The 12233-nt window shown below is 41.2% G+C and overlaps 1 protein-coding gene across 1 annotated transcript in view; it reads right to left on the reverse strand.

Moving 5' to 3' along the window:
• Positions 1–3185: 3185 nt before the first annotated feature.
• LOC129842569 (uncharacterized) overlaps positions 3186–12233 on the reverse strand; it is a 53250-nt gene continuing 44202 nt past the window's right edge. Inside the window, exons 8-13 of the mRNA XM_055911178.1 lie at positions 12189–12233; positions 6622–6838; positions 5981–6039; positions 5725–5820; positions 4413–4919; positions 3186–3841 (exon numbers count right to left, since the gene is read on the reverse strand). The exon at positions 12189–12233 is cut by the window's right edge and continues 133 nt beyond it. Of these exons, the coding sequence (XP_055767153.1) occupies positions 3218–3841; positions 4413–4919; positions 5725–5820; positions 5981–6039; positions 6622–6838; positions 12189–12233 (1548 nt within the window). The 3' untranslated portion in view covers positions 3186–3217. The remainder of the gene's footprint in view (positions 3842–4412; positions 4920–5724; positions 5821–5980; positions 6040–6621; positions 6839–12188) is intronic.

Here is a 12233-nt window from a genome sequence, read left to right on the forward strand (position 1 = left end):
GTTAACCCATACAGTACTGTAGAGACTGATAATGAGAGAGTTAACCCATACAGTACTGTAGAGACTGATAATGAGAGAGTTAACCCATACAGTACTGTAGAGACTGATAATGAGAGAGTTAACCCATACAGTACTGTAGAGACTGATAATGAGAGAGTTAACCCATACAGTACTGTAGAGACTGATAATGAGAGAGTTAACCCATACAGTACTGTAGAGACTGATAATGAGAGAGTTAACCCATACAGTACTGTAGAGACTGATCATGAGAGAGTTAACCCATACAGTACTGTAGAGACTGATAATGAGAGAGTTAACCCATACAGTACTGTAGAGACTGATAATGAGAGAGTTAACCCATACAGTACTGTAGAGACTGATAATGAGAGAGTTAACCCATACAGTACTGTAGAGACTGATAATGAGAGAGTTAACCCATACAGTACTGCAGAGACTGATAATGAGAGAGTTAACCCATACAGTACTGTAGAGACTGATAATGAGAGAGTTAACCCATACAGTACTGTAGAGACTGATAATGAGAGAGTTAACCCATACAGTACTGTAGAGACTGATAATGAGAGAGTTAACCCATACAGTACTGTAGAGACTGATAATGAGAGAGTTAACCCATACAGTACTGTAGAGACTGATAATGAGAGAGTTAACCCATACAGTACTGTAGAGACTGATAATGAGAGAGTTAACCCATACAGTACTGTAGAGACTGATAATGAGAGAGTTAACCCATACAGTACTGTAGAGACTGATAATGAGAGAGTTAACCCATACAGTACTGTAGAGACTGATAATGCGAGAATTAACCCATACAGTACTGTAGAGACTGATAATGAGAGAGTTAACCCATACAGTACTGTAGAGACTGATAATGAGAGAGTTAACCCATACAGTACTGTAGAGACTGATAATGAGAGAATTAACCCATACAGTACTGTAGAGACTGATAATGAGAGTGTTAACCCATACAGTACTGTAGAGACTGATAATGAGAGAATTAACCCATACAGTACTGTAGAGACTGATAATGAGAGAATTAACCCATACAGTACTGTGGAGACTGATAATGAGAGAGTTAACCCATACAGTACTGTAGAGACTGATAATGAGAGAGTTAACCCATACAGTACTGTAGAGACTGATAATGAGAGAGTTAACCCATACAGTACTGTGATGGTGCTGTAGAGACTGACGATGAGAGTTAACCCATACTGCACTGTGATAATGCTGTGGAATGTTCTACCTGGTTTTACCTGGTTCCACCTGATAACATCACTCAAGAGCGCCTTGTTCATGGTAAACCGTAATCCTTTGGCACTATAGACCAGTAGCTGGTTTAAATGTGGTTCTCTTCCTGACCTAGTCACCAGGATGAGTCGGGTCTGTCGTTCACAGTCACAGAGCAGTCCCATTGAGCAGTATGTCTGTGGCTCCACATGCATACTGTTAATGTGAATGTGATGTCCAATAGTGGAATTCCTTGACACGTGCTGAGAAGTGGAGAAGTAATGAGGTTCAATATTCTACAACGTGGCTGTGCGGACACTGACACGAGTTGGACTCTGTAGAGGGATTAACACCTTAGACAACAGAGTCAGTGGGGTCTCTGTCTGTCAGTGGGGTCTCTGTCTGTCAGTGGGGTTTCTGTAGGTTAGGGTCAGTGGGGTTAGGGTATTAGGTCAGTAGGGTTAGGGTCTTAGGTCAGTAGGGTTAGGGTCTTAGGTCAGTAGGGTTAGGGTATTAGGTCAGTAGGGTTAGGGTATTAGGTCAGTAGGGTTAGGGTCTTAGGTCAGTAGGGTTAGGGTCTTAGGTCAGTAGGGTCTCTGTAGGTTAGGGTCAGTAGGGTTAGGGTCAGTAGGGTTAGGGTCAGTAGGGTTAGGGTCAGTAGGGTTAGGGTCAGTAGGGTTAGGGTCAGTAGGGTCAGTAGGGTTAGGGTCAGTAGGGTTAGGGTCAGTAGGGTAGGGTCTTAGGTCAGTAGGGTTAGGGTCTTAGGTCAGTGGGGTCTCTGTAGGTTAGGGTCAGTAGGGTTAGGGTCTTAGGTCAGTGGGGTCTCTGTAGGTTAGGGTCAGTAGGGTTAGGGTCTTAGGTCAGTGGGGTCTCTGTAGGTTAGGGTCAGTAGGGTTAGGGTCAATAGGGTTAGGGTCAGTGGGGTTAGGGTCAGTAGGGTCAGTAGGGTTAGGGTCTTAGGTCAGTGGGGTCTCTGTAGGTTAGGGTCAGTAGGGTTAGGGTCTTAGGTCAGTAGGGTTAGGGTCAGTAGGGTCAGTAGGGTCAGTAGGGTTAGGGTCAGTAGGGTTAGGGTCAGTAGGGTTAGGGTCAGTAGGGTCAGTAGGGTCAGTAGGGTCAGTAGGGTTAGGGTCAGTAGGGTCAGTAGGGTCAGTAGGGTTAGGGTCAGTAGGGTTAGGGTCAGTAGGGTTAGGGTCAGTAGGGTCAGTAGGGTTAGGGTCAGTAGGGTTAGGGTCAGTAGGTTTAGGGTCTTAGGTCAGTAGGGTTAGGGTCTTAGGTCAGTGGGGTCTCTGTAGGTTAGGGTCAGTAGGGTTAGGGTCAGTAGGGTTAGGGTCAGTAGGGTCAGTAGGGTTAGGGTCAGTAGGGTTAGGGTCAGTAGGGTCAGTAGGGTCAGTAGGGTTAGGGTCAGTAGGGTTAGGGTCAGTAGGGTTAGGGTCAGTAGGGTCAGTAGGGTTAGGGTCAGTAGGGTTAGGGTCAGTAGGGTTAGGGTCAGTAGGGTTAGGGTCAGTAGGGTCTCTGTAGGTTAGGGTCAGTAGGGTCAGCAGGGTCAGCAGGGTCAGTAGGGTTAGGGTCTTAGGTCAGTGGGGTCTCTGTAGGTTAGGGTCAGTAGGGTTAGGGTCAGTAGGGTTAGGGTCTTAGGTCAGTGGGGTCTCTGTAGGTTAGGGTCAGTAGGGTTAGGGTCAGTAGGGTTAGGGTCAGTATGGTTAGGGTCAGTAGGGTCAGTAGGGTTAGGGTCAGTAGGGTTAGGGTCAGTAGGGTTAGGGTCAGTAGGGTCAGTAGGGTTAGGGTCTTAGGTCAGTAGGGTTAGGGTCAGTAGGGTTAGGGTCAGTAGGGTTAGGGTCAGTAGGGTTAGGGTCTTAGGTCAGTAGGGTTAGGGTCTTAGGTCAGTGGGGTCTCTGTAGGTTAGGGTCAGTAGGGTTAGGGTCAGTAGGGTTAGGGTCAGTAGGGTTAGGGTCAGTAGGGTTAGGGTCTTAGGTCAGTGGGGTCTCTGCGGGGCTGCTGGGAGCAGAGGGAGGTTCAGGTCAGCTACTCGACGCTGTAAGGACTGACGCAGCTGAACCGAGTTACGCTTCACTCTTCCTCCTCCTCCTCCTCCTGCTCCTCCTCCTCCTCCTTCTGCTCCTCCTCTCCTCCCCCTCTCCTGGCGAAGGCTCTTGATGACAAGAGCATGCTGTCTATGGGAGGGGAAGGCCGGGGGTTTGGACCCATTGACCAGTAGCCCTATGGTGCCCTGCGGCCGTACCATGTGGCCCACCCATGTGACCTTCCTCCCCCTTCCTCCCCCACCTCCCTCCTTCAGCCCAGCATTCCGTAGCGGGGCAGTTTGGCCTGTTTCCATGGCACCTGCCAGGTGTTCTCTGTCCGAGGGGCGAGCCTCCGTGGTCTCCAGGGTCATTCTGGGAGATATAGACACTCCGCCCTTCGTCTCCGAGGAGTAGAACGTCTGCAGCTTCTTTAGCCGGTCATTGTTGCCGTGGCGGCGATGGTGAACGTGGTCATCGTGACAACCGTCGTGGTCGTCGTGGAGGTGGCTGTTGTCGAGTTCCGCCCCATCGGAGTGTGCGGTTCTGAGCGCGTGTGGTGGACGGACTGGACGGACCTGTACAGAGAGTGGCAATATGAGACAGGAGATGGACACTAAAGAATAAAGTGATGACATCAGACAGGAGCTGGACACTAAAGAATAAAGTGATGACATCAGACAGGACATTAATGAAAATCTATGGAGAAAAGGACCATCTCCTCTCACTGTTAAACCCTGGATACAGAGGACTGCAACACCTGCATTCATCTATAAAAAATGCCCATCCTGTGAATTTGCAGAAATCCACCAATGTTTAACTCAAGGCAGTATCGCAGGATCGTACACAGGATGGCCATTTTGCATAGCTAGCTCCGTTCTTGCATTGCCTACATACGTAGGGTGTAAATGATGCTTTAGCTGTTACATCAACTCATCTGTTAATAAAGATTTTAGTGGCAGTGAGCACGGATGGGGTCAATTCCAGAAGTACACTGAAACCCCAATTCCAGCTCCCTTCAATTATTTTCAATGAGGAACATTTGGAATTGGAATTTGGTTTCCTTTCTGAATTGATGGAATCGAAATGGAATTGACCACATTCCCGATACATAGCAAACACCATTCTGAAGAGCTTGACCAGTCTGACCTGGCCTTCTCTAGTTGGTTCCAACAGGCGTGGCAGGGGGGCGGAGTCACACAGCTTGGAGGCAGAGCTTTTAGGAGGTGTGAGATGGACCAGCTCTCTGTCCCCGAACACAGAGACTGGAACACAGAACAAAGAGACTGGAAAAGAGACTAGAACACAGAACAGAGAGACTGGAACACAGAACAGAGAGACTGGAACACAGAACAGAGAGACTGGAACACAGAACAGAGAGACTGGAACACAGAACAGAGAGACTGGAACACAGAACACAGAGACTGGAACACAGAGACTGGAACACAGAACAGAGAGACTGGAACACAGAACACAGAGACTGGAACACAGAACACAGAGACTGGAACACAGAACACAGAGACTGGAACACAGAACACAGAGACTGGAACACAGAACACAGAGACTGGAACACAGAACACAGAGACTGGAACACGGAACAGAGAGACTGGAACACAGAACACAGAGACTGGAACACAGAACACAGAGACTGGAACACAGAACAGAGAGACTAGAACACAGAACACAGAGACTGGAACACAGAACAGGGAGACTGGAACACAGAACACAGAAACTGGAACACGGAACAGAGAGACTGGAACACAGTACACAGAGACTGGAACACGGAACAGAGAGACTGGAACACAGAACAGGGAGACTGGAACACAGAACACAGAGACTGGAACACAGAACACAGAGACTGGAACACGGAACACTGAGACTGGAACACGGAACACAGAGACTGGAACAACACAGAACAGAGAGACTGGAACACAGAACAGAGGGACTGGAACACGGAACACAGAGACTGGAACACAGAACAGAGAGACTGGAAAAGAGACTAGAACACAGAACAGAGAGACCAGATCACAGATCACAAAGACTAGACCACAAATCACAGAAACTAAAACACAGAGACTGGAACACAATGACTATCACACAGAATACAGAGACTAGAAAAAAGAACATACAGATTAAAACACAGAGACTAAAACACAGAGACCGGAACACATAACACAGAGACTGGAACACAACACAGAGACTAAAACACAGAGACTGAAACACATAACACAGAGACTGGAACACAACACATAGTCTATAACACAGATACTGGAACACAACACAGAGTCTATAACACAGAGACTGGAACACAACACAGAGACTGGAACACAACACAGAGACTAAAACACAGAGACTGGAACACAACACAGAGACTGGAACACAGAGACTGGAACACAACACAGAGACTGGAACACAGAGACTGGAACACAACACAGAGACTGGAACACAGAGACTGGAACACATAACACAGAGACTGGAACACAGAACACAGAGACCGGAACACATAACACAGAGACTGGAACACATAACACAGAGACCGGAACACATAACACAGAAACTGGAACACAACACAGAGACTAAAACACAGAGACTGGAACACAACACAGAGACTGGAACACAGAGACTGGAACACAACACAGAGACTGGAACACAGAGACTGGAACACATAACACAGAGACTGGAACACAACACAGAGACTAAAACACAGAGACTGGAACACAACACAGAGACTGGAACACAGAGACTGGAACACAACACAGAGACTGGAACACAGAGACTGGAACACATAACACAGAGACTGGAACACAGAACACAGAGACTAAAACACAGAGACTGGAACACATAACACAGAGACTGGAACACAACACAGAGACTAAAACACAGAGACTGGAACACAACACAGAGACTGGAACACAACACAGAGACTGGAACACAACACAGAGACTGGAACACAACACAGAGACTAAAACACAGAGACTGAAACACATAACACAGAGACTGGAACACAGAGACTGGAACACAACACAGAGACTGGAACACAACACAGAGACTGGAACACAACACAGAGACTAAAACACAGAGACTGGAACACAACACAGAGACTAAAACACAGAGACTGGAACACAACACAGAGACTGGAACACAACACAGAGACTGGAACACAACACAGAGACTAAAACACAGAGACTGGAACACAACACAGAGACTAAAACACAGAGACTGGAACACAACACAGAGACTGGAACACAACACAGAGTGTACAACACAGAGACTAGAACACAGAACACAGGAGCATCGGACACAGAAGTGTAACAAAGTTATGGTTTGGTGACCCCAGTCTTGGTCGTGTGTGTCCTACCTTCAGGAAACAGTGTGATGGCGACCTCTTCATCAACGAGGGGCGTGGGGCAAAGGGAAGGGAGGCAAGGGGGGAGAGAGGTGGAAGAGGGGCGGGTCTCTGTGGGAGGGTCTTCCTGTCTCTTCTTGTTGCTGAGACATTCCTCCTCTGTGGACTGTGGTTGGCTCCTCGGGGGCCGGCTGGACTGCTTAGAGACCTTCTCATTGGCTGGCTCAGTCTACAACACAGTGATTGGCTGAGCCTTGGTACCTGCCGTAGAGCTGTAATATCTACAATGTGTAATATTGTATAGTATAATTTAGTAGTACAAAGAATGTAGTATTTTTACCTGTTGCTGCGTCCTGTGGTGTTGCTCTTCTATAAAGTATACCATATGTGTAGTGTATTATACAGTGTAGTATATAGCATTATAGCGTAGTATATAGTATTATAGTGTAGTATACCGGATCATGGTGTAGTATCGAGTGTAGTATCGAGTGTAGTATATAGTATTATAGTGTGGTATATAGTAGCATAGTGTAGTATATAGTGTAGTATATAGTAGTATAGTGTATTATATAGTATTATAGTGTAGTATATATTATCATAGTGTAGTATATAGTATCATAGTGTAGGATACAGTGTATGGTGGTATATTGTATTATAGTGTAGTATATAGTGTATAGTAATATATATTATCATAGTGTATTATATATTGTATAGTGGTATATATTATCCTAGTGTAGTATATAGTGTATAGTGGTATGTATTATCATGGTGTATTATATATTGTATAGTGGTATATATTATCATAGTGTAGTACATATTGTATAGTGGTATATATTATCATAGTGTAGTATATAGTGTATAGTGGTATATATTATCATAGTGTGGGCTATAGTGAATAGTGGTATATATTATCATAGTGTAGGCTATAGTGCATAGTGGTATATATTATCATAGTGTAGTATATAGTGTATAGTGGTATGTAGGCTCATTGTGTAGTATATATTATATAGTGGTATGTATTATCACAGTGTAGTATATAGTGTATAGTTGTATATATTGTAGTATTATAGTGTAGTACATAGTGTGTAGTAGTATATAGTATCATAGTGTATTATATAGTGTGTAGTAGTATATGGTATCATAGTTTAGTATATAGTGTACATTAGTATATAGTATCATGGTGTAGTATATAGTGTACAGTAGTATATAGTATCATGGTGTAGTATATTAGTGAATGGTAGTATATAGTATCATGGTGTAGTATATAGTGTATGGTAGTATATAGTTTTATAGTGTAGTATATAGTACACAGTGTTATATGGTATCATAGTACAGTATATAGTGTATGGAGTATATAGTATTATAGTGTAGTATTTAGTGTACAGTAGTATATGGTATTATATTGTTGTATATAGTGCACAGTATTATATAGTATTATAGTGTAGTATATAGTGTACAGTGTTATATGGTATCATCGTGCGGTTTACAGTGTATAGTAGTTTATAGTATTACAGTGTATTATATGGTATCATAGTGTAGTATATAGCGTACAGTATTATATAGTGTCACATTGCAGTATATAGTGTATGGTAGTATATAGTTTAAAAGTGTAGTATATGGTATCTTAGTGCGGTATTTGATTCAGGGTAACTGTACTTATTAACCCTACCAAAATCTAAGTTTAGTCAGGTTTAGTTTTGTCAAGTTTAAAATCTAAGGTTAGTCAGGTTTAGTTTAGTCCCGTTTAGTTTAGTCCCGTTTAGTTTAGTCACGTTTAGTTTAGTCAGGTTTAGTTTAGTCACGTTTAGTTTAGTCACGTTTAGTTTAGTCAGGTTTAGTTTAGTCAGGTTAAGTTTAGTCAAGTTTAGTTTAGTCAGGTTTAGTTTAGTCAGGTTAAGTTTAGTCAAGTTTAGTTTAGTCACGTTTAGTTTAGTCAGGTTTAGTTTAGTCAGGTTAAGTTTAGTCAAGTTTAGTTTAGTCCCGTTTAGTTTAGTCAGGTTTAGTTTAGTCAGGTTTAGTTTAGTCAGGTTTAGTTTAGTCAGGTTAAGTTTAGTCAGGTTTAGTTTAGTCAGGTTTAGTTTAGTCAGGTTTAGTTTAGTCAGGTTAAGTTTAGTCAAGTTTAAAATCTAAATTGAGTTCTAACATACTCTCCTAATTTTTTAAAGAAAAGTGTAGATAAAATGAAAGATTAATCATGCACAGTTTTGACTTTACTTGTATTTTTATATATAACAATGTAAGGTTAATTTAACAGTTAAATAAGACAAAATGCATTTAAAACGTCAGGTCGGAATGCCTGAAATCTATTGTCTTGTTGCTACTGTGTGACTGTGACATTCATGCTAGCGTGAACATTATTTTTATTTTTATTTGGCAATAAATATTAATGAATGCTCATGAAATATGCTATCATGTGCACATATCATTACATTAATCTCTTCATTTTACATAACGTATGATCATTTTTTTGAGAAAGCACAAAAATACAAATAAAAATGTCTTTATCTGACGGTAGTCACAAAACACAAACGTTTTTTTGCAGCTTTGAAATTGGCCACTAGTGAGAAGTTACACATAACGGTCAAAAACGTAATAATTAAAAAAAATAAAATAATATTAATTACAATCCAAATATGGAAGTCTTAATAGGTACACTTACCCTTCCTCTTGCAGTGTCCTGGCTGCAGGGCTGCTCTTATATAAAGTATATAGTATGTAGTGTAGTGTAGTGTGGTGTATAGCAGTAGATAGTATCATGGTATAGTATAGCACAGTATGGTATAGTATAGTATGGTATAGTATAGTATAGTATAGTATGGTATAGTATAGTACAGTAAGGTATAGTATAGCACAGTATGGTATAGTATAGTATAGTATGGTATAGTATAGTATGGTATAGTATAGCACAGTAAGGTATAGTATAGCACAGTATGGTATAGTATAGCAAAGTATGGTATAGTATAGTACAGCATGGTATAGTATAGTACAGCATGGTATAGTATAGTACAGCATGGTATAGTATAGTACAGCATGGTATAGTATAGTATAGTATGGTATAGTATAGTATAGCATGGTATAGGACAGTATGGGATAGTATAGTATAGTATGGTATAGTATAGTATAGTATGGTATAGGACAGCATGGGATAGTATAGTATGGTATAGTATAGCATTGTGTAGTATAGGACAGTATGGTATAGCACAGTATGGTATAGTATAGTATAGTATGGTATAGTATAGTACAGCATGGTATAGTATAGTACAGCATGGTATAGGACAGTATGGGATAGTATAGTATGGTATGGTATAGCATTGTGTAGTATAGCACGGTATAGTATAGTACAGTATGGTATAGTATAGTGTGGTGTAGTATGGTGTATCACAGTATAGTATAGTATGGCACAGCATAGCACAGTATGGTATAGTATAGTATAGTATAGCACCGTATAGCATAAGATAGTCTGGTATAGTATGGTATATCCCAGTATGGCATGGTATAGTATAGTATGGTATAGAATAGTATGGTATAGTATAGTACGGTATAGTATAGTTTGGTATAGTATGGTATAGTACATTATGTTATAGTATAGTATGGTATGGTATAGTATAGTATAGCACAGCATAGCATAATATAGTATGGCATAGTATAGTACAGTATCGCATGGTATAGTACATTAGGTTATAGTATAGTATGGTATGGTATAGTATAGTATAGCACAGTATAATATGGTATGGCATGGTACAGTATGGTATAGTATGGTATAGGATAGTGTGGTATGATATAGAATGGCATGGTGTAGTATGGTACAGTATAGTATAGCTCAATATTGCATAATATAGTTTAATATAGTGTGGTATAGAACAGTACAGTATAGCATTATATAGTATGGTATAGTATAGTACAGTATAGCATGTTATAGGATATCACGTATTAGTACAGCACAGTGTAGTATGGTATAATATAGTATGGTATAGTATAGCATAGTATAGTACAGCTTAGTATGGAATACTATGGTATACTATAGTATGGTATAGTATGGCATGGTATAGCATAGTATATTACAGCTTAGTATGGAATAGTATAGTATAGTATAGTACAGCTTAGTATGGAATACTATGGTATAATATAGTATGGTATAGTATGGCATGGTATAGTATAGTATGGCATAGTATAACACAGTATGGTATAGGATAGTATGGTATAGTATAGTATATTATGGTATTATATTAACATCTTGCTGTGTCCTGGCTGCAGGGTTGCTCTTCTATAAAGTATATAGTATGTAGTGTAGTGTGGTGTATAGCAGTAGATAGTATCATGGTATGGTATAGTATGGTATAATATAGTATAGTATATTATGGTATTATATTAACATCTTGCTGTGTCCTGGCTGCAGGGTTGCTCTTCTATAAAGTATATAGTATGTAGTGTAGTGTGGTGTATAGCAGTAGATAGTATCATGGTATGGTATAGTATGGTATAATATAGTATAGTATATTATGGTATTATATTAACATCTTGCTGTGTCCTGGCTGCAGGGTTGCTCTTCTATAAAGTATATAGTATGTAGTGTAGTGTGGTGTATAGCAGTAGATAGTATCATGGTATGGTATAGTATGGTATAATATAGTATAGTATATTATGGTATTATATTAACATCTTGCTGTGTCCTGGCTGCAGGGTTGCTCTTCTATAAAGTATATAGTATGTAGTGTAGTGTGGTGTATAGAAGTAGATAGTATCATGGTATAGTATAGTATGGTATAATATAGTATGGTATATTATGGTAATATATTTACATCTTGCAGTGTCCTGGCTGCAGGGTTGCTCTTCTCTCTCCAGGTGGTTTTCCTGGGCAGGTTCCATTCACTGGTGTCCAGCTTCTGTCACACACACACAACAAACAATACACACACTGGAGCTGTGTGTGTGTGTGTGTGTGTGTGTGTGCGTGTGTGGGTCTGTATAGGTCCCAGCTAGCACATTTGGTTTCTTGGAAGTTTTATGTTTTTAGTTTCACATTGGCTGTGGGCATGAAGCGAAACGTTTCCTAACCGGTAAAACGTATTTTTTTCTGAGAACAGAAGAGAGAGTTTTGCTGATGCCGAGAACGGAATGTTTTTAAATAACATTCTCAGAACGTTCTCTGAATGTTACGAAACGTTCTATTGTGGTTTTTAATGGACAGTTTTCTTAATAATCGCAGAGCAATTTGAGAACATGACATTACATAGAACCGCGAGGAAACCTGTAGGAAACGTTAGGGTGCAGTAGTGGACCTTGTTTCTTAACCATCCCTGGCATATTGGAGAACGTTCCCGATGTCAAATTGAAATTAAATTTAACCATGTTTTGAACTATCATGAAAACGTTCTGTTTTCGTAATGAAATACCAACAACAAAGGAGTTTCTTAAATGTGGTGAGAATGTTCCACGGCCAGGCTACTATCTTGCACTATTCCCAGAACGTTGTGAGAAGGATGTATGCTAAATAACCGTAGGATAACCACGCTCTCACCAAGCCGAAACATATGGTTCTCAGAACGTTATATGCTAGCTGGGGTGTGTGTACTATAGACCTTGATGCCTCTGGCCCCTTTCTCTCCGCGGGTCAGTTTGCTGAG

This window comes from Salvelinus fontinalis, unplaced genomic scaffold (genome assembly GCF_029448725.1).
Source record: "Salvelinus fontinalis isolate EN_2023a unplaced genomic scaffold, ASM2944872v1 scaffold_0053, whole genome shotgun sequence".
In the NCBI taxonomy this organism is placed as follows: domain Eukaryota; kingdom Metazoa; phylum Chordata; class Actinopteri; order Salmoniformes; family Salmonidae; genus Salvelinus; species Salvelinus fontinalis.